Source organism: Achroia grisella, unplaced genomic scaffold, assembly GCF_030625045.1.
Source record: "Achroia grisella isolate CSIRO2021 unplaced genomic scaffold, CSIRO_AGI_Agris_v1 utg567, whole genome shotgun sequence".
Classification (NCBI taxonomy): domain Eukaryota; kingdom Metazoa; phylum Arthropoda; class Insecta; order Lepidoptera; family Pyralidae; genus Achroia; species Achroia grisella.
In genome coordinates, this window is record NW_026712947.1 from 2,362,582 (window position 1) to 2,389,216 (window position 26,635).

Sequence of the window (26,635 nt, forward strand, 5' to 3'; positions counted from 1 at the left end):
TGCATTTTTTTTTAATTATATAAACTCGGAGAAGGGCGTCTATATTCGCAACACAGTTTTATACTTCTGTGAATATCATCCTTTCTTCAGTAAATAAATGAATACTTACATTCATTGCCCAACAGTATAAAAAATATATTTTTTTTACATATAATAAACTGTTAAGGGAGAACCAAGACAAACACGCAAGTTTCTTGCTCGTTCTTCTTGTGATACAACAGCTATCCAAATGAGCGGTAGATTAAAAGAATGGCTACTGTGACTATTGAAATGTGTTTAATTTTACGTTTATTTGAATAAACGATTTCTATTCTATTCTGTTCTGCTTCTGTATCTGTCTTCTTAATTAAATAAATCTACATTGTAAATGAGTGGCAGAATAAAAAAGTTGCAATAAAATTTATTTCAATAAACAATATTTATCAAATCCCGTACGCATGACAAGAGTTAAGAAAATAAATAAAAGAAAAGACTAGAGAAGGAGAGAGAAAGAGACGAGAGGAGAGTAAGAGTAAGCCTATTGGTACGCTCGGTTCTCTCTGCTTACTCTGTAAAGGTGTAGATAATTAAGAAAAAGTGGAAGATTTAAGAGAAAGTGGAAGATGTAAGAGAAATAAAAGAAGTAGCAAGAAAATCTCCAAAATAGTTTAAATAGAGTATGAAAGAAGCATACGAAGATATGTGAGATATTGAAGAAAGTCATGTGTACCAGCATTCCATTATTCGCAAGCATATAGATGTTTAATAAGTGACGACTTTCAAATGAAGAGTTGTGAAGTAAATACCATATCTTTTGTGTAATTTGTGTCTATAGTGGAATTAGTTTATCATCATTGCATAGTATAAAGTCGCTGTCGCTGTCTGTCCCTATGTATGCTTAATATTAAAATAATATCTTTAAAACTAAGCACACGGATTTTGAAGAGGTTTTTTTTAATAGATATAATGATTCTAGAGGAAGGTTTATATGTATAATAGATATACATACAGGCGAATGTAGGACATTTTAACCTCAAAGTTTTCTATATTAATAATTTTTCCCTTACGTTCTGTACAGATTCAATTTAGAAGAACTGGCAAGAAACTCAACTAAATGATTTTTTTTCAAGACTAATTGAAATTAAACTGAAGAATCATTATTCTGAGTTATAGACCGTTTTGTTTCCTTCATTACTTTTAATATTTATAGTAATTTTTGTTTGAGACAAATAATTATGATTATCATTATGATTACTAGTTACTCGCCCCGGATTCTTTTCTTCTTGAATCACTCTACCTATAACCCTAAAACCGCTTCAAACCTATTCTCATACCTACTGAATATACATATACTATGACACAAGAATTTTATATAGTAGACTACCTACTCGCCCCGGCTTCGCCCGCATGTACATGTATTATACATATAAACCATCCTCTTGAATCGCTCTATCTATTAAAAAAACCGCTTCAATATCCGTTGCGTAGTTTTAAAGATTTAAGCATACATAGGGACAGAAAGCGACAGCGAGTTTGTTGTATACTATGTAATGGTGATACTGATTCCACTGTAATTGATCGCTCTTAGCACCAAGTAATGTCCCAGCCGATAACAAAACGTGTCCACTACTCTTACATTGTAAATGTCCTCACCCCGTACAAATTGAACGAGACCTTTTTCTGGTGGTCGTCCACTGGTTCAGTGAGGGGTGACTTGTCAGCTGAAGACATGGCTTCGGCCCATGCGCGCGCTGCCTCGTGAGCAGACCGGATGTTGTCCACGCGACCGGCCCGGAAGCGCCGGAGAGACGCCGATTCGTATGTGCTTACCAGATATCCGTACATCCTGGGATTTATTTATTTATTTATTTATTTGACGCTACTAATGTATATATTATAAATATCTTATTTAAATTATTAACCAAGTCTTAACACGAATAATTTTATAGCAAATAAAGGTATATACCTCTCTCGACGTTATATAATAATAATAATAATAATCTCAGGACAATTCACACAGCGCCATCTAGTCCCAAGTTAAGCTAGCTAAAGCTTGTGTTATGGGTACTAGATAACTGATATAAATACATAGATTTTTTTTTTTCGTAAATACATACATATTATACATAGAAAATACCCAGACCGATACAAACAATCATACTCGTGCATACAAATGTTTGTGTCGTGCGAGGAATCGAACCCGCGACCATTGGACATAAAGCGGTGTGCTGGACCGCTATACCACCAAGGTCGTCAATCGTCTAGACGTTTCGACTAGGTTGCAATTTCGACAGAGAGGATGACTTAAAATTATCATCTGCGTGGAATCCAGTCATAAATAAATTCAAGCAAAGTTCAGTAGCATCAACAGTCGATAAGTGTACGGATACCGTGAGTGCTGTGTGTCGCGAACTTTCGTTGAACAATCTAGTGACGGTAGATGAAGAAAAAACTGCTGTCACCTATCTACATTGACATCGCTGTTACTCCAGTCAGCTCGTGACCACGGCTAGTGCAACCTAGTCGAAACGTCGAGAGAGGTAAATACCTTTATTTGCCATAAAATTATTTGTGTTAAGACCCGGTTAATAATTTAAATAATGTATATTAAACACGAAAGTTTAAAATTAACTATAAATATCTTTTAGATAAACATACATATGAATGGTATTGAAATTAATATGAAATCCTTACTGTGGCGTAGTGGTAACCAAGGGCCCTGGGCCAAAAAAAATGGGGCCCCACTGCTGAGCAGTCGGGCCCTACATTACAGTTTTATTAAAATTCACATATCGCTATCCGTCAAATTGACAACACTGCTAACCCACAGAAAGAATTTAGGGGAATTCAGAAGGTATAACTTTCGAATTTCTCTCAACTGAGTTGCCATGATTAAAGTTGGGTCCAGTCATATTTATTTTGAAAATGGGAGAAATTTTCAAAAGTTCAGTTCGATCGAGATTTTCTGGTAAGGGTTCGAAGGCCCCCTGAGCTTGAGGGCCCTGGGGCACTGCCCGGACTAGCCCTTAGCTATGTAGCTACGTTACTGCTAATACTATAAATGCGAATGTAAATCTGCATGTCTGTCTGTCGAGCTCTCACGCCAAAACTAATCATTCGATACTACTTGTAAATGAATCTATATGTTTATACTAAGATAATTTTTTTTATCTATATATAATACATACTTATAATATGCATATTGTAAAGCGAGCTGGATGTAGACGTCAGGGCTGGTGCGGCATGACTTCATAAATTCGCGGCCGTACCCGCGGTATGTGTAAACCTTGAAGTCCAAGTCTAATATAGCCCTGAAAAAAAGTATAGATCATGAAAGTAGAGAAAAGATGTTACTCTGTTCTCTGTGCTTATTCATAAGGATCTAGCGTGAATATAAATAATCTTATTAAATTATAAATGCGAAAGTATTGCTAGCTATTAATAACATATTAACATATATATTGCATGTTATAAATACGTAGGATCACCTTTGACATATTGACATCTAGTACTAAATTGTAAAAAAACATATACCAGCGCCACACCACCGTTGTCCTTCAACCGCTCCATAAGTCCTTCCTTTGGTTTGGAGTGCCATCTGCACTCGCCCCTATAGTCCGGTGAAGCTGTAAAGGCCAGCTGCGGCCAACAGCATTAGAGTAATCCGAAAAAAAAAATTATTATGGAAAATATACACAGTTCAGTGCTATCCTTGGGTTTTATTTTTCTACTATATAAGGTAATAATAATAAAGTCTAGATCTAGTACAGTTCGGGTCGTTAGTACAGCACTAAATAATATCTCAGGACAATTTACACAACGCCATCTAGTACCAAGGTAAGCAGAGCTTATGTTATATAGTAGGTACAAGAATAATGATATAAATAAATATATATATTTCTTTTTGTAAATACATATATCATCATCATTGCCTTGCCTTTATCCCATTATTTGGGTTCGGCGCAGTATGTCATTCTCTTCCACTGATCTCTATCAGTCGTCATATTATCTAAACATACTCTTCTTTTATTCATATTTATATCCATTTGTAAATACATATATATTATAAATATATGAAATCCAGACCGAAAACAATCATACTCATGAATATGTTTGTATTGCGGAATCGAACCTGCAGCCATTAGAAGTGCGCTGAATATATTAAGATTTCTCAAGGGTCGGCAACGCGCACGTGACATCTCTGGTACGGTAACCGTTTACCATCAGATGGGCCGTATGCTGTTGCTTTACCATCGTATGCTTGTTGTATAATAAAACTAATACTAACCGGTCCAGCTCCCTAGCAGCATACTCGATGGTTCTATGAACATCAGGTGTGATGTTCCACCTCATAGCCTGTGGTGCCGGCAGCAGTGCTGGTGGGGGTGCAGGCCTGGATGCCACCTCGGCCCTGGCCAGCGCCCGTTCTGCAAGCCTCACCACCGCCACGCCTTCAGCCGCACTATGCTCATAGCACATACCTACCGTACCATCTGAGGAGATGATCAGCTGGAAAGAACAAGTTTTTTGTATCTCCAAGTTTTTCTTTAATAGCTGAAAGGGGAACGGGGAAAGTCATGCTGCCATTCTTCTAGAAAGTAGTAGATCGTGAGTTCAAACCGACCTGCATGAAAAACAATCGTAGGATCACTCTTGACATATTGACATGTAGTCCTAAGTTGTAAAAACATATACACCTATCCAATAGTAAATACCAATATTATAAAGCTGAAGAGTTTGTTTGTTTGAACGCGGTAATCTCAGGAACTACTAGTTGCAATTGAGAAATTCTTTTTGTGTTGGATAGTCCATTTGTCGAGGAAGTCTTTAAGCTATATAACATTACGCTACGACCAATAGGAGCGGAGCATCGGTGTAAAAATGTTGCTAAAACCACAGATAACATAATATTACATACTAAAACGGAGAAAATTATTCATATTTGAGGGCTTCCGTTGCGTGCGCTGCATAAACGGTTCAAGTTACCCAAAAAAAATATATATGAAAGAATTATTTCACTTTAAATGATCCAAAAAAATGTCCGCGAATCGCGTTAGTGTTTTTGATAAACACACGAACGAAGTCGCGTGCACAGCTACTGCGTAATATAGATACATAAAAAATAACCCTTACGAAAATGAAAATCATAATTATTGTTTAAAATAAACCCTAAATCTGTGCTTAAGATTACCATATTATATGCGTATTTATAGAATAGAATAGAATAGAAAATCATTTATTCAAATAAACTTACATTGAAGCACTTTTGAATAGTCATCACATTTCTTTTTAATCTACTGCTCATTCGGAAAGCTGTCTCATCACAAGAAGAACGAGCAAGAAACTTGTGTCTTGCTCTTTTAAATAATCCTTGTAAGTTCACATTTAGAAGTCGAAACGTATGAATACAAACCAACCAGCATTAATTTTTTCGGGTCAGATATAAATATACAATAAGATTAAATCAGTCGTAGTGATAAGAGCAGACCAGTCTCTACAAGCAGCACTCGTTCACGAGTATGACGGATGAGCCAGCCATCACTGCGCTCGACCATATTTTAGGGAGCCCAATGTCCCGGCCCACCACGCCGGCAAATGTCTGGACATTTTAGTGAGTACTCATTCCACTCGACCACGTCACAGCTACTTATATAGTTGAAACACTCAACTTCTTCTTTCTGTATTGTACTGTTAGTGTGAGTTTAGATTTAACTATTTTTTGTCCACTCATTCTCGAGTATTTGCATGGATGATAAATGTAATTTCACTTTCTTATATTTTTTTAACAGACTTTATTTTTCAAAGACAAGTTAAGTATTTATAAATTATATGTTTAGGCTGTATATGGTTATTTCGTTGCCATATAATTATAAAAAGAAAATATGTATTCTTGAATAAAATATGGTGGGAAATACACAGAAATTATATTGTTAAATAAAGTATTTTTATTCCATCAACCTCGGACTTATTCATTGGTCTAAACGAGCCGGATTGGAACACAAACAAATTGTTCAGGTTTTCAGATAGTTTTTTGGAAATATTAACTATCACTTGCTACGTTACACTAGGCAGCGGGACGTTGTCTAGAACATTCCATTAGCAAAGCGTCAAGGCTACACGTTAAAGCAGTGGAGGAACCGGGTTGTAACTCTCGGAGGAGTAACGTACGAGCGGATCAAGGTCGAGGTTGAAGGCTACCACGGAACCAAGCATGATGTGCATGGAAAAACGGTGAAATTGGAGTCAAATAATATTAAAGTGTTGTGGTGTATGCGGTGCGCAATTTGTGAGTACATTACATTTCCTTATATTGAAATAAAACGGATAGTAAATTTTGGAGAAGAAAGAATTTAGAAAATCGTCATATTTTACACACAATAGAAGATTAAAATTATATTTGTTAAAAAATATTAATTAGTTGCGGATTTTTAATTTTGTAGTATTATAATTACCTATGTATTGTGGACATTTTAATTTTGTTGGATTATAAATTTTGTGGCGTCACTTAGTTCGAAATTCAAAGAACGCGCCATTCGAAATTTAAATATTTGTACATTTTATTAGAAATTTATTATTAGTTCATTTTATTTAATTCCTATGAGTACAAAAATGGATTCAATTATTAAATGTCAATACGATTTACATTTGAGAATAAATAAAAATAGAGATAAATTTAAACAGAGTTCTAACGATAGGCTTACTAAGGAGTATATTGAAACGCGGCTTGAAAGTGTTGAGTCTTTATGGCTTGAATTCTTTTCTGGTCACAAGGAACTCATACGTTGTAGTGACTCAGAGAAATTAAATAGGTCAAACTATGTAACTGACGAGATTTATTATAATACGGAAGAATTGTATTTAGAGTATAAGAGTGATTTAAAATTAATTTTATGTAAATTTGATACGAATGATGAAACAAATGTAATCAATTCTAGTGCTAAGTCATATCAAATACGTCTTCCTCAGATCAACATTCCTATTTTCTCAGGGAATTATTTGGAATGGACTAGTTTTAGGGACTTATTTCTGTCACTAGTGCATTTTAACAACGATTTAAATAATGTAGAAAAGTTGCATTACTTGAAGGGATATTTGTCTGGCGAAGCCGAGCAATTATTGCGACATATACCAATTGCAGGCGTTAATTATAGTAGATGTTGGTCACTTTTGGAGGAACGCTACAATAATAAAAAATATTTATCACATTGTATTCTTAAAAGATTAATTAGTCAGAGAAATTGTTCTACGGAGTCTGCTTCTGGAATAAGAGATTTAATAGATACAACAACAGAGTGTTTAGAGGCATTATTAAGTTTAGGAATTGATGTTACAAATTGGGACGTATTAGTTATTCACATTATATCATTAAAATTAGATCCGGAAACAAAAAGGCAGTGGGAATTTAATATTGCGAACAGTATTAATTCAGACGGTTTACCAACATTTTGTCAATTTAAGGAATTCCTTACTAGTCGATTTAGAGCATTAGAGTTTATAGAATGTAATGTCAGTAAATCAATCAAATGTCATACGGTTAATGTTAATACATCTGATGATCGGAAGAGTATACCATTTAGTTGTCAATATTGTTGCGGTTCTCATAAAATAGGTTTTTGTAAAAAGTTTGCAGCGACCGATACCGATGCTAGACGGGATTTTGTTCATAAAAATGGTATATGCTTTATTTGTCTGGGTTCTAATCATATTGCTAAATACTGTAAAAACACCGCCAGATGTCGGATATGCAAGGGACGACATCATTCTCTATTACATCCACGAATATATAATAATAAGTCAGGATCAAATCAACAATTTTGTAAAACAGAGTCAATTAAAAAAGAAACATCGGCAGGTTTAAAATCGGAATTACAAGAGGAACAACAATCTACACCTGTTGTGTCTTATTTTACGACAGGGGGATCGGATAAAACTACATTATTAGCCACAGCTCTGGTAAAGGCTGAGTCGGGAAATGGGAAACATCAGGTCATAAGAGCCTTATTAGATCAAGGTTCAGAGGCATGTTTTATAACGGAGGCTACGGTTCAGCTTCTTGGTTTAAAAACAGTTCCGACGAATAGTATTATTCACGGAGTCGGTGGAGAAGAGAGTACGAAGTCAAAATCGGTTGTTAATATAAAGATACAGTCCATTATCGATTCTACTTTTGAGATAGAGATTACGGCTTATGTTTTGAAATCTGTAACGAATATCCTGCCCGTAACTCGAGTAACTCCTATTGAATGGGATAATATAGCGATTTCAGACTTAGCAGATCCACAATATCACATACCTAGCACAGTTGATATCTTGTTGGGTGCTAACGTTTACAGTACAGTAATAAATGAAGGGTTAAAGAAAAGTAAACAAGGTTGTTTAGTAGCTCAATCAACTGTATTTGGTTGGATAATATCTGGTGTTACAAATACATATAAGTCATTATCTTCACATAGTACGCCAGTACATTGTTATGTCCATCCAGATGTCAGGAATAATTTATCTGCAAAGGAATATACATTATTAGAATTAAAGGTACATAAAAACAAAAAGTTTAAACAAAAGTATAATGAAGTTATGTATGAGAATATGTACACTAAATACAGAAAACGTCGTATAAAGAGAGACCACTAAAGTAGAGAAAAATATATGTAAAAGAGTATACTTACCTTGTATGTAGTTATATGTAGATCCATGATAAAAAAATAAAAAAAATTAGAAAGATCAACTAGAAATAATTAGCACCATATTAAAAATTATTAAGCAGTTCAGAATAATTAATTAATTAAAAGCAATAATATAATTAAGGAATAAGAAAGGTTTTATGTTTAAAGGGTTAGCATTAAATATCATATGTGTAAAAATTAAATATAATATAGCTTACTTACCGGGAATATATTTTAATGCAGTTCTTTTCTGAGTATTCATATATAAAAATGATTTAATATAATAGTACGAAGCTTCTGAAAGCATTGCTCACTGAGAATAATATCTGATTCACATCTGTATATATGACAAAACATGAACAAAGATCTGCACAAATTATAGAAATTTATATTTAATCTAAATATTAGTTCGTTCGGATCTGCGTGGATTCTAATAATCTGGACAAAATCTAAGTTGTGCATTCTTCCGGTCACAGACAAATAGGTATATATATATAAGGTTTTAATTTCATATTTGTTGTTAATAAAATTATACAACTGTTTTAAGTACATAGTTCAAATGTAATATTGGTAAGCTAATGAAATTCTTTGGGTTCTGATCAATATATTATATTTGTTGTATAAAAAAATATCTGTTTGTTATTAGAGTATGGACACATCAGTGTGTCCATGGTGGGCGGTATGTTTAGGCTGTATATGGTTATTTCGTTGCCATATAATTATAAAAAGAAAATATGTATTCTTGAATAAAATATGGTGGGAAATACACAGAAATTATATTGTTAAATAAAGTATTTTTATTCCAACAACCTCGGACTTATTCATTATATCATCAATTATTCACTATATTATATTTTTGTTCCATAAGCAGAATAACTCTCTAATTATGTCTTTGCTCTATGGTCAGATGTCCGCCATTTTGCAATGATAATTAATAATTACAAAATGGCGCTAAAGCACGCACGATTGTTGTACGCAGGACTGCACTCACTGTTTGCGTTTCAGACAGGTCGGGTCGGTATGTACGATGTGACTTTGAACTGACTTGAAAATTTTAAATATCTTTTATTTGCCTTATTAACGAGTGATAACATTAAAAGTATAATAAATATTCCAACTTACAATAAACGTGTTAATCTATAATATATAAAGCTGCATTACGGTGACTCACTCACTGATTGACATAGTTGTTCTCCCAGAAGGAGCGTCCGGGGGTCGAGACGATGTATGGGGGAAATGTTCCTTTGGCTAGGGTGACCACGAGAAAATTCCGAAATTTGGGAAAATCCAAGATGGCGGACAAAGATGGCGGCTAACTTTTACAGTTTCGCTCGGATCGATTCCGTTCAAAGAGTGATTTGGCACGTCTCGGCGGGACCCAGAATATGGCGTAAAAACAAAAAATTAAAATCCAAGATGGCGGCGAAAAAATTGCCAAAAACTGGTTGAAAATTTTCTACGGTTTCAAAAACCGAAATTCCCAGGGTAGTTGCGGGGGTGCTGGCGACACCCGTTGTAGGGCATAGGAAACTCGAAGGACCCGACCTCTAGGGAAAATTATGAAATTTGGAAAATCCAAGATGGCCGCCGAGTTGGGGGCGTGTGAAATTGGTCCTAAAAATCCGGATTATTTTCAAAGTCATTTTTTAGGTACAGGGCAACCCCGCAGCGAGTCGGCTTCTATGGGGCGATGATGGGTCTCGGTAAGAAGTATTGCCAGCGCTAAAAAGAATTCTCGAATTTGGGGTAATTTGGGAGAAATGGTCCAAAAAGTGGGAAAAATTTTTTTCGACATTTTTGACAAAAGAGGCATCAAGGCCTATCGAGAAACATCCCCTAAAAGGTTTTAGGTGGGTTTTGTTGGAATTTGCTGGCAACACCCATACATGGTTTGACCAAAATAGAAATTGGGGTGTCTCTCCAAAAACTGAAATTCCTAGGGTACTTGCGGGGATACTACCGATCCCTATTGTAGGGCATTGGGAGGCTGAAAGACCCGGCCTCTAGGGAAAATTATGAAATTTCAGAAATCCAAGATGGCGGCCAAGCTATGGGAGATTTAGTTTTTGGAAAAATTTTGGGATATTTTCAATCGCGTTTTTGCTGCTCATGGCAACCCCGTAGCTAAACGCCACCTACTGACATGGGTAAGTCTCAGTAAGAACATTTGCCAGGGCTAAAAATTTTCCCCGATTTTGGGTTAAATTTGGAGAAAAGTCCCATAAAGTGGGAAAAATTTTTTTCGACATTTTAAATGAAAAAGTCTTGTTGGTCTACCAAAAATCGTCCGCTGAAGGGTTTTAGGGGAATTTTGTCAGAATTTGCTGGCAACACCCATACATCATGGGACAAATTTTGAAATTGAGGTCTAGCTTCAAAAACTGAAATTGATAGGGTACCTACGAGTGTGCTAGCTCAACGCACTGTGCGGCGTCGGATAGCCGAAGGACCCGGCCTATAGGGAAAATTATGAAATTTTAGAAATCCAAGATGGCGGCAGAGATAGGGGAGTTTTGCTTTTCGGAGAAAATTTGGGATATTTTTAAATATAGTTTTAGGACACTTGGCAACCCCGCAGAGAGTCGACTTCTATGGAGAGATGATGTGTCTCCACACAAAGTATTACCTGGTATAAAAATTTTCCCCGATTTTAGGGTAATTTTTGAGATAGGTCCTAAAAAGGGGGAAAATGTTTTTTGGACATTTCAAACAAAAGAATGATGAAAATCTGTCAAAAACAATCCCCCTATTGATTTTAGGTGGTTTTTGTCAGAATTATCTGGCAACACCTTACATCAGTTTTCTTAGAGATTAGTACTAGAAGGAGTCACCGAGGCTCTATACAATGTATGAACGAAATGTTTCTGTCACTACGGTGAATACGTCAAAAGTATTAAAAAGTAAAAATCTAAGATGGCGGCCGAGTTAGGGTACTTAATTTATGTTGACAATTTTAGGGACTTTTTAAAATTCAATTTTGGGGTACCATTTATCCCTGCAGCGAGTTGACTTCTATAGAGCAATGGAAACTCTCGGTGGAAAATTTTACCTGGTCTAAAAATTTTCCCCGATTTTGGGGTAATTTCGGAGAAAAGTAAAAAAACGTGGGAAATTTTTTTTTCGTTAAGTTGAACAAAACAGTTATGAGCGTTGGTCCAAAATCATCCCCCAAAGGGTCCTAGGTGGTTTTTGTCAAAATCTCCTGGCAACACCATACATCGATTTTCATACTAAACCGTACTAAGGAACTCCTAGGTGTATGTAACCCGGGCTCTGTGTATATGTTAAAAGTATTTAAATAGGAAAAATCCAAGATGGCGGCCGAATTAGGATACTGTATCTATGATGACAATTTTAAGAACTTTTTAAAATTCAGTTTTGTGGCACCTATCATCCCTGCAACGAATTGACTTGTATTGAGGAATGGAAACTCTCGGTGCGAAGTATTAACTAATTTTCATAGTAAACAGTACTAAGGAACTACTAGAAGGAGTCACCTTAGCTCTGTACAATGTATGGACAAAATGTTTCAGTCGCCAAAGTGGATAAGTTAAAAGTATTCAAAAAGGAAAAATCCAAGATGGCGGCCGAGTTCGACTATTTTATCTCTGATGATAAATTTAGGAATACATTTTGGGGTACCTGGCTTCCTTGCAGCGTGTCGACTTTTATAGAGCCATGATAGATTTCGGTTTGAAATATTACCTAGGCTACAAATTTTCCCCGATTTTTGGGTAATTTTGCAAAACCAAAATGTGGGATTTTTTTTTACATACTAAATATAAGAGTGATTGGGATCTATAATAAATCTCATCTTAATAGTTTTATGCGATTTTTTGTAACATTAGGTGGCAACACCATACATCGATTTTCGTAAAAAGTAATATTTACTTAGGACCCATTAGAAGGACCGTGTTTCTGTACAATATATGGATGAAAAAGGAAAAATGGTATGAAAATTTTCCCCGATTTTGGGGTAATTTAGAAGACAAGTCTAAAAAAGTGGGAATTTTTTTTCGATATTTCAAACAAAATAATGATGGATATCTGTCAAAAATCATCCCCTTATGGGTTTTTCGTGGTTTTTATCAGAATTATTTGGCAACACCTTAGATTAGTTTTCTTAGGGAATAGTACAAGAAGTCATCGAGGCTCTACATAATGTATGGACGAAATGTTTCTGTTACTACGGTGAATACGTCAAAAGTATTAAGAAGTAAAAATCCAAGCTGACGGCCGAGTTAGGGTACTTTTTTAAATTCAGTTTTCAGGTACCCATCGTCACTGCAGCGAGTTGACTTTTATGGAACAGTGGAAACTCTCGGTACGAAGCACTATCTGGTCTAAAAATTTTCCCCGATTTTAGGGTAATATCGGAGAGAAGTAAAAAAACGTGGGATTTTTTGTTTCATCGTTTTAGATCAAACAATGATGACGATCTGTCAAAAATAATCCCCAAGGGGTCTTAGGTGGTTTTTGTTAAAATGAGCTGGCAATACCATACATAGATTTCCATTGTAAACAGTACTTAGGAACTACTAGAAGGAGTTACCTTGGCTCTGTACAATGTATGGACGAAATGTTTCTCACCAAGGTGTATATGTTAAAACTATTTAAAATGGAATAATTCAAGATGGCGGCCGAGTTAGGGTACTTTATTCCCGATGACAAGTTTAGGGACGTTTTAAAACTCATTTTTGGGGTACTATTTTATTCCTTACAGCAAGTTACTTCTATGGAGCAAAGACGTGAAGTATATTATTTTCCCCGATTTTTGGGTAATTTTGCAAACCTTAATTGTGGGAATTTTTTTTTCGAAATTTAAAAATAAAAGTGACGGGTATCTATAATAAATCTCATCTTAATAGTTTTATGCAAATTTTTGTAAAATTAGGTGGCAACACCATGCATAGATTTTCGTAGAAAGTAATATTTACTAAGGACCCACTAAAAGGACCGTGTCTCTGTACAACATATGGACGAAATATATCTGTCGTCATGTAATATATATGTCAGAAGTATCAAAATGGAAAAATCCAAGATGGCCGCCGAGGTTGACTTTGAACAAAATTTGGAAGATTTTTTTATTTTGGTACATGGTAACTATGCAGCGAGTCAGCTTTTATGGGATGGCATTGAATCTCAGTATTGCCAGCGCTAAAAACTTTCCCCGATTTTAATATTTATGATATTGTAATTAAAAGAGTGATGGGTGGTTATTATTTATCGTAGGCCCTTTACCTACGATAAATAATAACCCTAAGGCTTTTATCAAAATTATTTGGAAATCTTTATTATGAAAACCGATGTAAGTTGTTGAAATATTAGAAGGAGTTGACAATGTATGGACGTTTTTTTTGCCACCCTGGTAGCTAAGCCAAAATAAAAAAAAATAAAAATTAAATACTGCGGCCGAAGACGTCAATTTTTCGCCTATACCATAGTATAGGTGACCACAAAAATCAAATTAGTTTTGGATTGTGATATAAAAACTCACACAAATATTGAACATTTTCGATGTCGAAATTATTTTCATGAATGCTGTTCTGAATAATTTGTGTCTTTGGATTTTGTAATTGGAAGATTGCAAAATGTGTAAAATTTTCAGATTGTAAATAATGACAATAAGATTTGTCCATACATTTCTTTCATTGTATGATATCCACGGTTTATTACCAGCTAAAGAGACTATCTTGGAATTCATTCTTGCTTTGGTGACTATTCTAAATGATAATCGTTCGTGTAAAAAATACAGTTATGATTTATATGTTCTTTACACTAGAAATTTTGGTCACAGATCTATTCTATAAGGTATAAAAGTTGGTTAGGTTAGGTTCAGTTTTATGACCTCTACATTAGAAATAGCGACCCCATACTAATTAGTATATAGAAAGTAGGGTTCGATATGATTTTGTATTTCGTATTCGGTTAGGTAGTAATATAATGGCCAATTATAATAGAAATTATAGCCACAGATCAATACGGTATGCAGAAGTGAATTAGGTTAGATTTCGTATTCTGTTCTCTACATTATAAACTATGATCACAGACTAATATATTGTAAAGAAATGTAGGTTAGGTTTTGTATTGGGACCATTACAATACAAAGTGGCGCCATAAGTCAATACGGTATACAAACAGTGAGTTAGGTTTCGTTTTTTTCACTCTTACAATAGGAATTGACATTTGTGGTATAGTTTCGTATCAAAACATGTTTCTGCCAACCAAGATCGAAAAGAAAACCTTCACCATAAAAAAATCAGCTAAAACGACCCACACGCAACCTAGACGGTTTTGTTTTTCTTTATTTCCTTTACAATAGAAATTATGGTCAAAAATATATACAGAGAGGTAGGTTAGGTTAGATTGCTACTCAATAGTAATTATTGCCTCAGACTATTAGTATACTGAAAAGTAAGATAAGGTTAGGTCTATAGACAGGAGAATATGGAAATTGGCCACAGATCAATAAGGTACACAGAAACGTGGGTTAGGTTAGGTTTCGTATTATGATCTCTACATCAGAAACTGTGAACCGAAATTGATATAGTATACAGAAAGGTAGGTTAGGTTAGGTTTGGTATTGCGATTCTTTACAGTAGAAATTATGGCCTCAGAATAATATAGTATACAGAAAGGTAGGTTAGGTTAGGTTTTGTATTGTGACCATTACAATACAAAGTTTCGCCACAGGTATATATGGTACACGTGAAACAGAAATTCACTGTTACAATAGGAAGTCACCTAATCGTATCAAAACAGACAACTCTAACAACGAAAAGAAAACCGTCTTCACAAAAAAAATCTACGACAACGCCTCGCGGGCCTCTTGAGGCCCGCGCACACATGCACCCTCTAGTCTAAATATATATAACTCAAAGGTGACTGACATAGTGATCTATCAACGCACAGCCCAAACCACTGGACTGAAATTTGGCATGCAAGTAGATGTTATGACGTAGGCATCCGCTAAGAAAGGATTTTGATTAATTCTACCCCCAAGGGGATAAAATAGAGGATGAAAGTTTGTATGCAACTTTGTCAATTTTAAACCGATCGGGCTAAGACTTTGCATGCATAAAGCTACTATGACATAGGCATTCTCTAAGAAAGGATTTTGATAAATTCCACCCCTAAATTAACGCGAGCGAAGCCGCGGGCAAAAGTTAGTTTAAATATAAAAATAATAGTTTTTAAAAGTCAAACCACATCAAACTGCGCTGTTTCAAGGCCATGTTTGTTTCTGTAGTGATCAAAAAGAAAGTTACATCGCCCATTCGATCTCGACCTGTCAGAAACGGAAAGTCTAAGCGACCGTGTTATGTATGTTCGTATAAAGGAGACGTCAATCAAACATATGTCCTGAGCTATGACTGCTATATTTCCAACTAGCTGTACCCGCGACTTCGTCCGCGTGGAATTTAATTTAAAATAAATGTTGCCTAAGTTACTTCTTATTACATCAGCTACCTGCCAATAAAAGTGTTTGTTCTGACAAATACAAACAGACAGACAGATAGACAAAAATTGTAAAAAAAATATATTTTGGTGTATGTGTACCATATTTATATTCATGTGCATGTAGTAAGAAACTGTTATTTCAATATTACAAACATACACTCCAATTTTATTTATATGTATAGATACCATTTTAATTAAGTACCTCCCATATTATAATAATCATAGTACCCACAGGCCGAACTTTACCGTTTGAGAGTAAATTCCCTTATCTCTAAACGATTACTTAGATAATTTAGGATTTAATAATTAAAATATAACAAACGTCACTTCCCTTCAACAGCTCGTGGTCAAGTCACGCAAAACCAACCACTCCCAATTTTTTTTTTGTTTCAGTTTTTCCCTTTTCATGGAAAGGCAAAAGGACTCAGCCCATACAGCCACCACTCCCAATAACGGATTTTATTCACGACAGATATACTGACATCGTGATTGACTGGAGACTGACAGTGTCTATTGTAGAATGACACTTAACGTACGTATGATACAAGGCTATAATCTTACACATTGTAATAGCGTACCTGCACAGTTTTATCGAACCACCGGTTGGCAGAATGGTGGGAGGTACCAGCTCCATGCATGGCACGCAGCATGGCGTTAGTATCAGCGTCCGTGTCCGCTCGATCTCCGCCCGCCTCGTCCAGGCAGAGGATGCACAGGGACCGTGAGATCAGCTCCAGATTTGTGCGGTTGTTGTCATCTGATAACAAAGTAACAGCTGTACCCGAGAATTTCCGCGTGGAATTTAACTTTATTTTTCTAAAATAAAAGTAGCCTAAGTTACTCCTTATTTCATTAGTTACCTGCCAAAAAAAGTCCCGTTAAAATCGGTCCAGCCATTTCAGAGATTAGCCGGAACAAACAGATAGATAAAAATTGTGAAAAATGTTATTTTGGTGTGTGTACCGTATTTATATTCATATGCATGTAGCCTAAGTTACTTCTTATTACATCAACTACCTGCCAATAAAAGTGTTTTTTCCAGCTAATACAGACAGACATACAGATAGACAAAAATTGTAAAAAAAACCGTATGTGTACTGTATTTATATTAATATGCATGTAGTAAGAAACTGTTATTTCAATATTACAAACAGACACTCCAATTTTATTTATATGTATAGATTAGGGTATTAGAGGTACATACAATAAGTAATTTAAGGTAATTAACCTTAATCATCATTACATAGTGATGACGTCCTATAAATTAGTGACAATGTATAAAATAGAATAAATATATCATTATTATTATTACAAATTAATTTTAATTAAATAAAAAAAAATAGTACAAAACAAAGTCGCTGTCGCTGTCTGTCCGTCCCCATGTATGCTTAAATCTTTAAAACTAGGATTTTGAAGCGGTTTTTTAAATAGATAGAGTGATTCTAGAAGAAGGTTATATATAATACATGTACACTCGGGCGAAGTTGGACGAGTAGCTAGTAAAAATTAAAAAAAATACATGTACATACAGGATAATTATAAAAAAAAATAGGCAAAACAGTTGGCCACAAAGGAAGTGGCAGAAATATCTGCCGCTTCGGCCAACTGTTATAAAGAACTGGATGAAGGATTGTGGTATAAAGACTTTTTTTTATTTATAGTAATAACTGTAAATAAAAAAAAAGTCCTTTATACCACTATGTGATAAGGATAGCCCACCTCAATTTATTTATCAAAAATGTTATTATTCTAACATAATTAAAGAAATTGATATATTTGTTTTATGATTTGACATTAAGTACATACAGTTCTAAATTTTCACCCTTCTTCTATTAACCCCTCTTTTTTAATAGCGATATTAATTTATATAGCAAAACAGTTGTCGGTAAACCTAGTATGAAATGACTTGGATGGATGAATGAATGAATGAAAACTCTTTATTGTTCCTCTTAGAAAGATAGTATAATAATAGGAATAATTTTAAGTTTTGTATACAAAAGTATAATATTGTGAGGCTCTGTGCCTATATTACCATATCATAAATAATAAAAAAATTGTAACATCTTTACTATATCCTTACTTAATTGAATACTATAAATGCGAAAGTAACTCTGTCTGTCTGTCTCCTTGTGTCAATTTCACAGCAAAACCACTGAACCGATTTAAATGAAATTTGGTAAACAGATACTCTAGACCCTGACAAAGGACATAGGCTACTTTTTAATGCGAAAAAAGGGTTGCAAGATCTTGAAAGAGGATATGAAAGGTTATATGGAAATATAGTGATTTTACGCGGACGAAGTCGCGGGCGTATCTAGTTTATTATATTTATTTATTTCATTCATTCATAATTTAAGAGCTACGCTCTTGTCGGTGGAGCTCTTGCCACTTTCCGCGATCTTCCATCATGCTCTTTAATTCTTGATACGACACGACTCCCATTTTGTCCTCAATTCGTTTGATGTAGCTATTCCTTGGTCTTCCCCTCCCCCTCTTTCCTTCTATTTTCCCCTCAATAATAATTTTCATGAAATCATCGTGCCGTATCAAGTGTCCTAACATTTTTCCTCGTCTATTTTCTATTGTGTATTTACTTATTTATATATACTATATTTTTGTGATACTTCAATTAATAAATAAAGTTACAATTATGTCATACCATTTACAGTTTACAAAGCAAACTCCCGTCACCAGAACTAGATATACCATAGATAGAAGACTTTCTATAAAGTTACCATCTTGGAATGAAATTGTACCTTTAATAAGTTGTTCTCTAGCCTTCGCCCACTGGTCCCTGTTCATGGAAGTGAGAAGCCCGACTCGGGGCGCGGGCGGGGCGCCGGCCGCGTCCACCATCGCGTGTAGAAGCTGAGCCTGGATCTCCCCTGGAGTCAATCTGCCTCGGTCTGCAGCTTTCACCGGGATCGGGTAGAACTGACAGATAATAAAAATACATATAATTATAATCTAAAATAATTTATTCATGTAGGACATTTATAGAATACATTTTTTGAAACATAAATATTAATTCCAAGAAAACTAAAATAATGACAGTAATAAAACATAAACCTCATAACAGAAATACAACAAGAATAAATAAAATACACTTTGAAAATGTAGACACATTTAAATATTTAGGTAGTTTGATTACCAGCGACTCCAGATGTACTAAGGACAATAATATTAGAATAGCTATTGCAAATAAAGCGTTCAATGATAAAAAAACATCTTTTGAGAGCTAATACATCAAAGTCCTCTCGGAAACGACTTATCAAGACCTACATCTGGAGTATAGCCTTGTATGCCTGTGAGACGTGAACATTGACACAAAAGGAAAGAGACAAACTAGAAGCCTTTGAAATGTGGTGTTGGAGAAGAATGGAAAGAATTATCTGGAAAGATAAAATAAAGAATGAAGAAGTGCTTGAAAGGTTAAAGAAAAGAGACAGATCATAGATATTAAATACATAATAAATAACTAAACATACCAAAAAAAAGCATCTATTCAAAAGAGCAACACACAAGTTTCTTGCTCATTCTTCTTGTGATGAATCTGCATTCCGAATGAGTGGTAGAATCAAAATATGACTATTCAAAAGTGCTTGTAATGAGTTTATTTGAATAAAGATTATTTCTATTTCTATTCTATATTATTCAGAATAGGAGGGAAAAAATGTTGGGGCACTTGATACGACACGACGAACTAATTAATAACATTATTGAAGGAAAAATAGATAGGAAGGAGATGTCCAAGACACAGCTATATCAAGCAAGTTAAAGAAAAAGTTGGAGTCGTGTCTTATCAACAGCTAAAAGGAATAGAATAGAATATAATTTATTCAAATAAACTTACATTGAAGCACTTTTGAATAGTCATTACATTTTTTTAGTCTACCGCTCGTTCTGAAAGCAGTCTCATCATAAGAAGAACGAGCAAGAAACTTGCGTGTTGCTCTTTTAAATAATTTTATTTTTACTTTACATTTTTAAGGTTAGGACTGATAGAAGATCGTGTAAGGTGGCGGGAGCTCCACCGACAAGAGCAGCTGTTAAATTATGAATGAATGAAGGACATTTTAGCCTATTATGAAAGTTTCATTAATATTTTACATGTGTGCTTGTAATATTGTTTGTGCTTCTTCTTTACTGTATGTTGCAAATAAAATATATTCTATCTATCTATGTATCTATCAGGGATGTTATGGATATGAAGTTTCGGATATGGATACGTTTCGGATATAGGAATGATTATTATACCAGATACGAATACGGATGCGGATATGAAATTATTTCGGATTATCCGTTAGTTTCGGATAATTTCGGTTACGGATATATTTTTTTAACGAATTTCAAAGTAAAATACAAATAATTAATAAATTCAAATTCAAAATATCTTTATTCATGTAGGTCTATTACAGACTTATGATATGTCAAATCCACCGTCAGTTCCGAATGATTTCGAGATGAGAAGAACTGACAAGATACTCAGCTCGTATTTTTTTTTTAAATTTTGTACATATTTCCAATAATATAGATTCATTTAAATTCAAATTTGGGAGAATAGAGTGACTACCAGCATATACTATTGAAAAAAATGGTTACATTTAAATAAAGTGATTTTTTTTTATTAATTTTATTTGTTTCTCTACAGTTTTTATTATCACATTTTTTTTTATTATAAATATATTATGTAGTACTTCAGCCGCGATTTGATACGACCATAGTTTTAATTGTATAATGTGTTCCTCTGGAGGGGATGTTTTATACTATAGTTATATACATATGTAAATGAATAAATATATATTTCTTTTTAATTCAAATATAGTAATGTTGTGATTTTGCAAATTATTATGTTTTGTTGATCTTTTTGAGGTTATTTACAATATGTTTAGCGAATAAATTATACGAATTCAGAGCTTCTGACTTTTTTATGAGAGCGATGAGATCATAGGGAGCGCTGATACCAAATATTCGGCACGTTTGTTCGTGATCGTGTCGAGCTTTGCTGAAAATGGGACATTGGCTAAACAGATGCTCAAATGTTTGGTCACTGAATCCGTCACAGGGGCAATTCGCATTGTCTACGATGTGGATACGCTTAAGGTATGTCTTATTGTATCCGTGTCATGTTAATACTTGTGTAAGATGGAAAGACTGCTCAATCTCAAAGAAGTCTCGAATGTCTTCAAGGCGAGGAAGGAGCTTGCGAGTATGAGCTCCCTGTTCAGCGGATATATATCTGTTTTGCCACGAAATGCGAGAGTCCTTTTTATATAAAGTCTTAGCGTAGGTCAAAGGGAATTTGGCATACTCAGGTGCTTTATGCAGTCGACTCGCCTCCCCGGCAGCAACATCCGCTGCCTCGTTGCCCGCAATACCTACGTGACTTTTGACCCACACAAATTTAATTGGATGAAAATAAAATGGTTACATAACGTGTCTCAATTAGGCTCCGCTCCTATCCGATATTATCCGAAACTTTTATTTCAGATTCGGTTACGGCTACGGAGCTCCCTAACAGCCAGCAGGGATTCTATCTATCTATCTTAGAACATAGAATGTCCAATTACTTGAGTGACTAACCAGTAAAATGGAGTTTACTGTATTCCAAACGTGGAGTTTACAAACTTAGCGGTGTCAAGTTAAGTGATAAAGTGCTCCGCAGCGGTTTCTAAGTGCTAAGTAAGTTACCTTGAGATTGAAGTAAGTAATAAAGTTACAGAGGGGTTAGGGTACGTCGGAGGGAAAATCGAATGCATTGAGACGTTACAATGTTTTATTCTGCACTAGCTACTCGCCCCGGCTTCGTACGGGTGTACATGTATTATACATATAAACCTTCCTCTTGAATCACCCCATCTATTAAAAATACCGCTTCAAAATCCGTTGCGTAGTTTTAAAGATTTAAGCATACATAGGGACGGACAGCGACAGCGACTTTGTTTTATACTATGTAGTGACTAACTTCCCACCCCGGGTTTACACAGATGCAATTATTGTGGGTTTAATAATGGTTTTGTCTGAGCACATCTCGGTGGTCTAGCTGTTTAGCAAACTGATTTACTTCCGATGATTGGGGGTTCGATTCCTCGCACGACATACATTTGTATTCATGAGTATGATTGTGTGTGTAGGTCTGGGTATTTTCTATTTATAATATGTATGTATTTACGAAAAAGAAAAATTTATGTATTTATATCAGTTATCTAGTACCCATAACACAGGCTTTAGCTAGCTTAACTTAGCTAATGTCATGTATAAATAATGATTATTTACACATGGCAATGCACCACTAGGCTAGCAAATCTACCAATTATTTTATATCAGCAATGAAGACAAACTCACATGGTTCCTGCAGATCACAACCACCAACTCCTCGGTCTCGGTATCGGTTCCCTTCGGTGGCAGCTCGAGTCGATCCCTACCCACTTCTGGAATACGACAGATCCCCAGCAGCCGGTAGAACTGCTCCATGCAGAGTGGCTGGCCTTTTTCGCGGCTGGTGGCACGCTCCAAGGGTAGTTCTCCCCTGGAAAATCGCAATATTGCTATAAAAATTACTACATTCAAATTCAGAATATCTTTATTCATGTAGTTCTATTACAGACTCTTATGATATATCAAATCTACCGTCAGCTCGGAATGATTTCGAGATGAGAAGAACTGAGAAGAAACTCAGCTCGTATTCTTTTCAAATAAATATTGTACATGTTTATAATAATACAGATTCATTTTTAAATTCAAATTTTATAGTATCTGTAAGCTGATATAGAGTACTTCCACTATCTTTCTGTAACTAGATAAGCTCACGGTTTCACTCGCATGATATTTATAGCCTTTATGTAATTTTGTATATTTGTAATCCATTTAGTAGTTTTTGAGTAAAAGACTAACAAACAACCATTCATCTATCCACTCTCATTAACTTCCGCGTTTATAATATTAAAATAAGATTAGTAAGACTCGCTATTATCCGCGACATCATCCGCATGAAATTAAAATAAATTAAATTTCTAAAACAATCGTAGCCTAAGTTACTTCTTATGACATTAGCTATAGGGGATAGTAAGTAATGTGAACTGATGATCCTATTGCTAGCAATGTACCATGTCAGGTTGACCTAAATGCGGTAAACCCACGATGGTTTCCAGGGGGAACTTCTTAAATAAATTCTTGGTGAATTTGTCACGATGGGCTAACTGGCCTAACTTCATGCTCATCTTATCATCCTCCACTGGTGCCCCACTAGCGTAAACCGTTAGCGCAGGAGGATGCACCATTCCTTTATCAACCATAAAAAAAACATTAGCTGTATGCGAGTGAAAGGCAACGGCAAAAAGTGCAACTATATCAGAGATTACCAAAACAACTTGGGATAACTTGTCTAGTACACGTAACACAAGCTCTGCTTAGCTTGGGACTAGATGGCGCTATTTGTGAATTGTCCAGGTTTATTATTATTAAAACAATCTCTTAAACAAACTCTTTAATATTTACACACAACACAAGCTCTGCTTAGCTTGGGACTAGATGGCGCCATTTGTAAATTGTATTTATTATTATTAAAACATTCTCTTTCTTTAATATTAAGTCTAGTACACACAACACAAGCTCTGCTTAGCTTGGGACTAGATGGCGCTATTTGTGAATTTCCAGGGTTATTTTATTAAAACATTCTCTTAAACAAAGTCTTTGATATTAAGTCTGTACACACAACACAATAAAATGCTATTTTAAATTTCCAGGGTTATTATTATTAAAACATTCTCTTAAACAAACTCTTTAATATAAGTCTAGTACACACAACACAAGCTCTGCTTAGCTTGGGACTAGATGGCGCTATTTGTGAATAGTGATTATAATTATTAAAACTATCTCTTAAACAAACTTTAATAGTAATAGGCTCTGCTTAACTAGATGGCGCTATTTGTGAACAGGGTTATTATTATTCATTCTCTTAAACAAACTCTTTAATATTAATCTAGTACATACAACACAATCTGCTTCTTGGGACTAGATGGCGCTGAATTGTCCAGGGTTATTATTATTAAAACATTCTCTTAAACAAACTCTTTAATATTAAGTCTAGTACAAGCTCTGCTTAGCGCAGGCTAATTTGTGAATTGTCCAGGGTTATTATTATTAAAACATTCTCTTAAACAAACTCTTTAATATTAAGTCTAGTTTATCAACATTTGTAAATTGTCCAGGGTTATTATTATTAAAACATTCTCTTAAACAAACTCTTTTATATTAAGTCTAGTACACACAACACAAGCATTAGACTAGATGCTATTTGTGAATTGTGTTATTATTATTAAAACATTCTCTTAAACAAAGTCTTTGATATTAAGTCTAGTACACACAACACAAGCTCTGCTTAGCTTGGGACTAGATGGCGCTATTTATAAATTGTCCAGGGTTATTATTATTAAAACATTCTCTTAAACAAACTCTTTAATATTAAGTCTAGTACACACAACACAAGCTCTGCTTAGGGACTAGATGGCGCTATTTGTGAATAGTCCAGGATTATAATTATTAAAACTATCTCTTAAACAAACTCTTTAATAGTAAGTCTAGTACACACAACACAAGCTCTGCTTAGCTTGGGACTAGATGGCGCTATTTGTGAATCGTCCAGGGTTATTATTATTAAAACAATCTCTTAAACTAACTCTTTAATATTAAGTCTAGTACACACAACACAAGCTCTGCTTAGCTTGGGACTAGATGGCGCTATTTGTGAATCGTCCAGGGTTATTATTATTAAAACAATCTCTTAAACAAACTCTTTAATATTAAGTCTAGTACACACAACACAAGCTCTGCTTAGCTTGGGACTAGATGGCGCTATTTGTGAATTGTCCAGGGTTATTATTATTAAAACATTCTCTTAAACAAACTCTTTAATATTAAGTCTAGTACACACAACACAAGCTCTGCTTAGCTTGGGACTAGATGGCGCTATTTGTGAATTGTCCAGGGTTATTATTATTAAAACATTCTCTTAAACAAACTCTTTAATATTAAGTCTAGTACACACAACACAAGCTCTGCTTAGCTTGGGACTAGATGGCGCTATTTGTGAATTGTCCAGGGTTATTATTATTAAAACATTCTCTTAAACAAACTCTTTAATATTAAGTCTAGTACACACAACACAAGCTCTGCTTAGCTTGGGACTAGATGGCGCTATTTGTGAATTGTCCAGGGTTATTATTATTAAAACAATCTCTTAAACAAACTCTTTAATCGTGTAATACTAATTGGTAGTTTGTATTCACACACTTCAACTTAAAAATGTAAAGTTACAACTAAATTATTTAAAAGAGCAACACGCAAGTTTCTTGCTCGTTCTTCTTGTGATGAGATAGCTTTCCGAATGAGCGGTGGATTAAAAAAATGTGATGACTGTTCAAAAGTAGTTCAATGTAAGTTTATTTAATTTTCTATTCTATATCTTTGCAAAAAAGCTGACTATAAAATTGAAGAGTTCGTTAAAGATAATAATGTTTTTATAGAAAAACTTAAAATCCATAGCGCTGACAATATTATCTGATTGCACTAAGAATAAGTGCGTAGCGGTTTCTATATTGATTATCGTATGCCTCTTACTTGTTATACTGTAATTATTTATATAAAGAAACATCTATTTAAACGAGCAACACTAAAAACTTATCTTGCTCATTCTTCTTGTGATGAATCTGCATTCCGAATGAGTGGTAGAATCAAAATATGACCATTCAAAAGTGCTTGTAATGAGTTTATTTGAATAAATGATTTTTTAATTACAACTTCTTTCGCGGATTCAAGGATTAGGCGGACCCTCTATGCTGTGACTATCAGTATAACGGGCTACATCTAGTACACGTACTATGGTCAGATTACTTTTTAATTTCCTACCTGTCTAGCATCTCCTTATAATCCAGCAGATCGTCGATAAACAGTGCTCCCAAGTCGGCTACCTCCTCCATCTTGGCGAAATGACGGCGAGGGAATACCATGCCGGGATTGGAGTTGATGGGCAGTGGCAGCCGCACCTTGAGGTACATATCATCCAGCCACCAGTCCCGCACCTTTGAGAACGGAAAAAAACACATTTCAACTGTAATTGCATGGCACCTTGCCAACCATACTTTAGTTTTGGTAATTATTCTTTATACTTTTACATACAAATAAAGTATGCAAAAATACTTTATTTTCAACCTTTACTGTGATGCGTAAAACAAAATACTCATTATGGGTACTTAACGATTTATAATTACTAAACGAAATTTTAGATGTCAATTGTGAGTTGTGACATTTGAGGGCACTGCTAGGGGTTCGAACTTCGATATGTTCTATCCTTTGTTTGTTCTTATGATATATCCACTCTTTGCGTAACATTTTATTAAGATCATTTTAGCCAATCAGTCATGAAAAGTATCAAATAGACAGACAGATACTAGTAAGTATGGATAGCAGAAATTCGGCTTAGTTGGTATTGATTTAGATATTTATTTGGTTTATTTAGCACACCGCTTTACCTC

The 26,635-nt window shown here is 34.8% G+C and overlaps 1 protein-coding gene across 1 annotated transcript in view; it reads right to left on the minus strand.

Moving 5' to 3' along the window:
* Positions 1-26,635, minus strand: part of LOC131848695 (choline O-acetyltransferase) — a 39,678-nt gene that overhangs the window by 3,568 nt on the left and 9,475 nt on the right. The window contains exons 2-8 of the mRNA XM_059198624.1: positions 26,010-26,182; positions 22,449-22,632; positions 18,860-19,037; positions 16,682-16,860; positions 4,268-4,488; positions 3,168-3,290; positions 1,654-1,825 (exon numbers count right to left, since the gene is read on the minus strand). Coding sequence (XP_059054607.1) covers positions 1,654-1,825; positions 3,168-3,290; positions 4,268-4,488; positions 16,682-16,860; positions 18,860-19,037; positions 22,449-22,632; positions 26,010-26,182 — 1,230 coding nt within the window. The remainder of the gene's footprint in view (positions 1-1,653; positions 1,826-3,167; positions 3,291-4,267; positions 4,489-16,681; positions 16,861-18,859; positions 19,038-22,448; positions 22,633-26,009; positions 26,183-26,635) is intronic.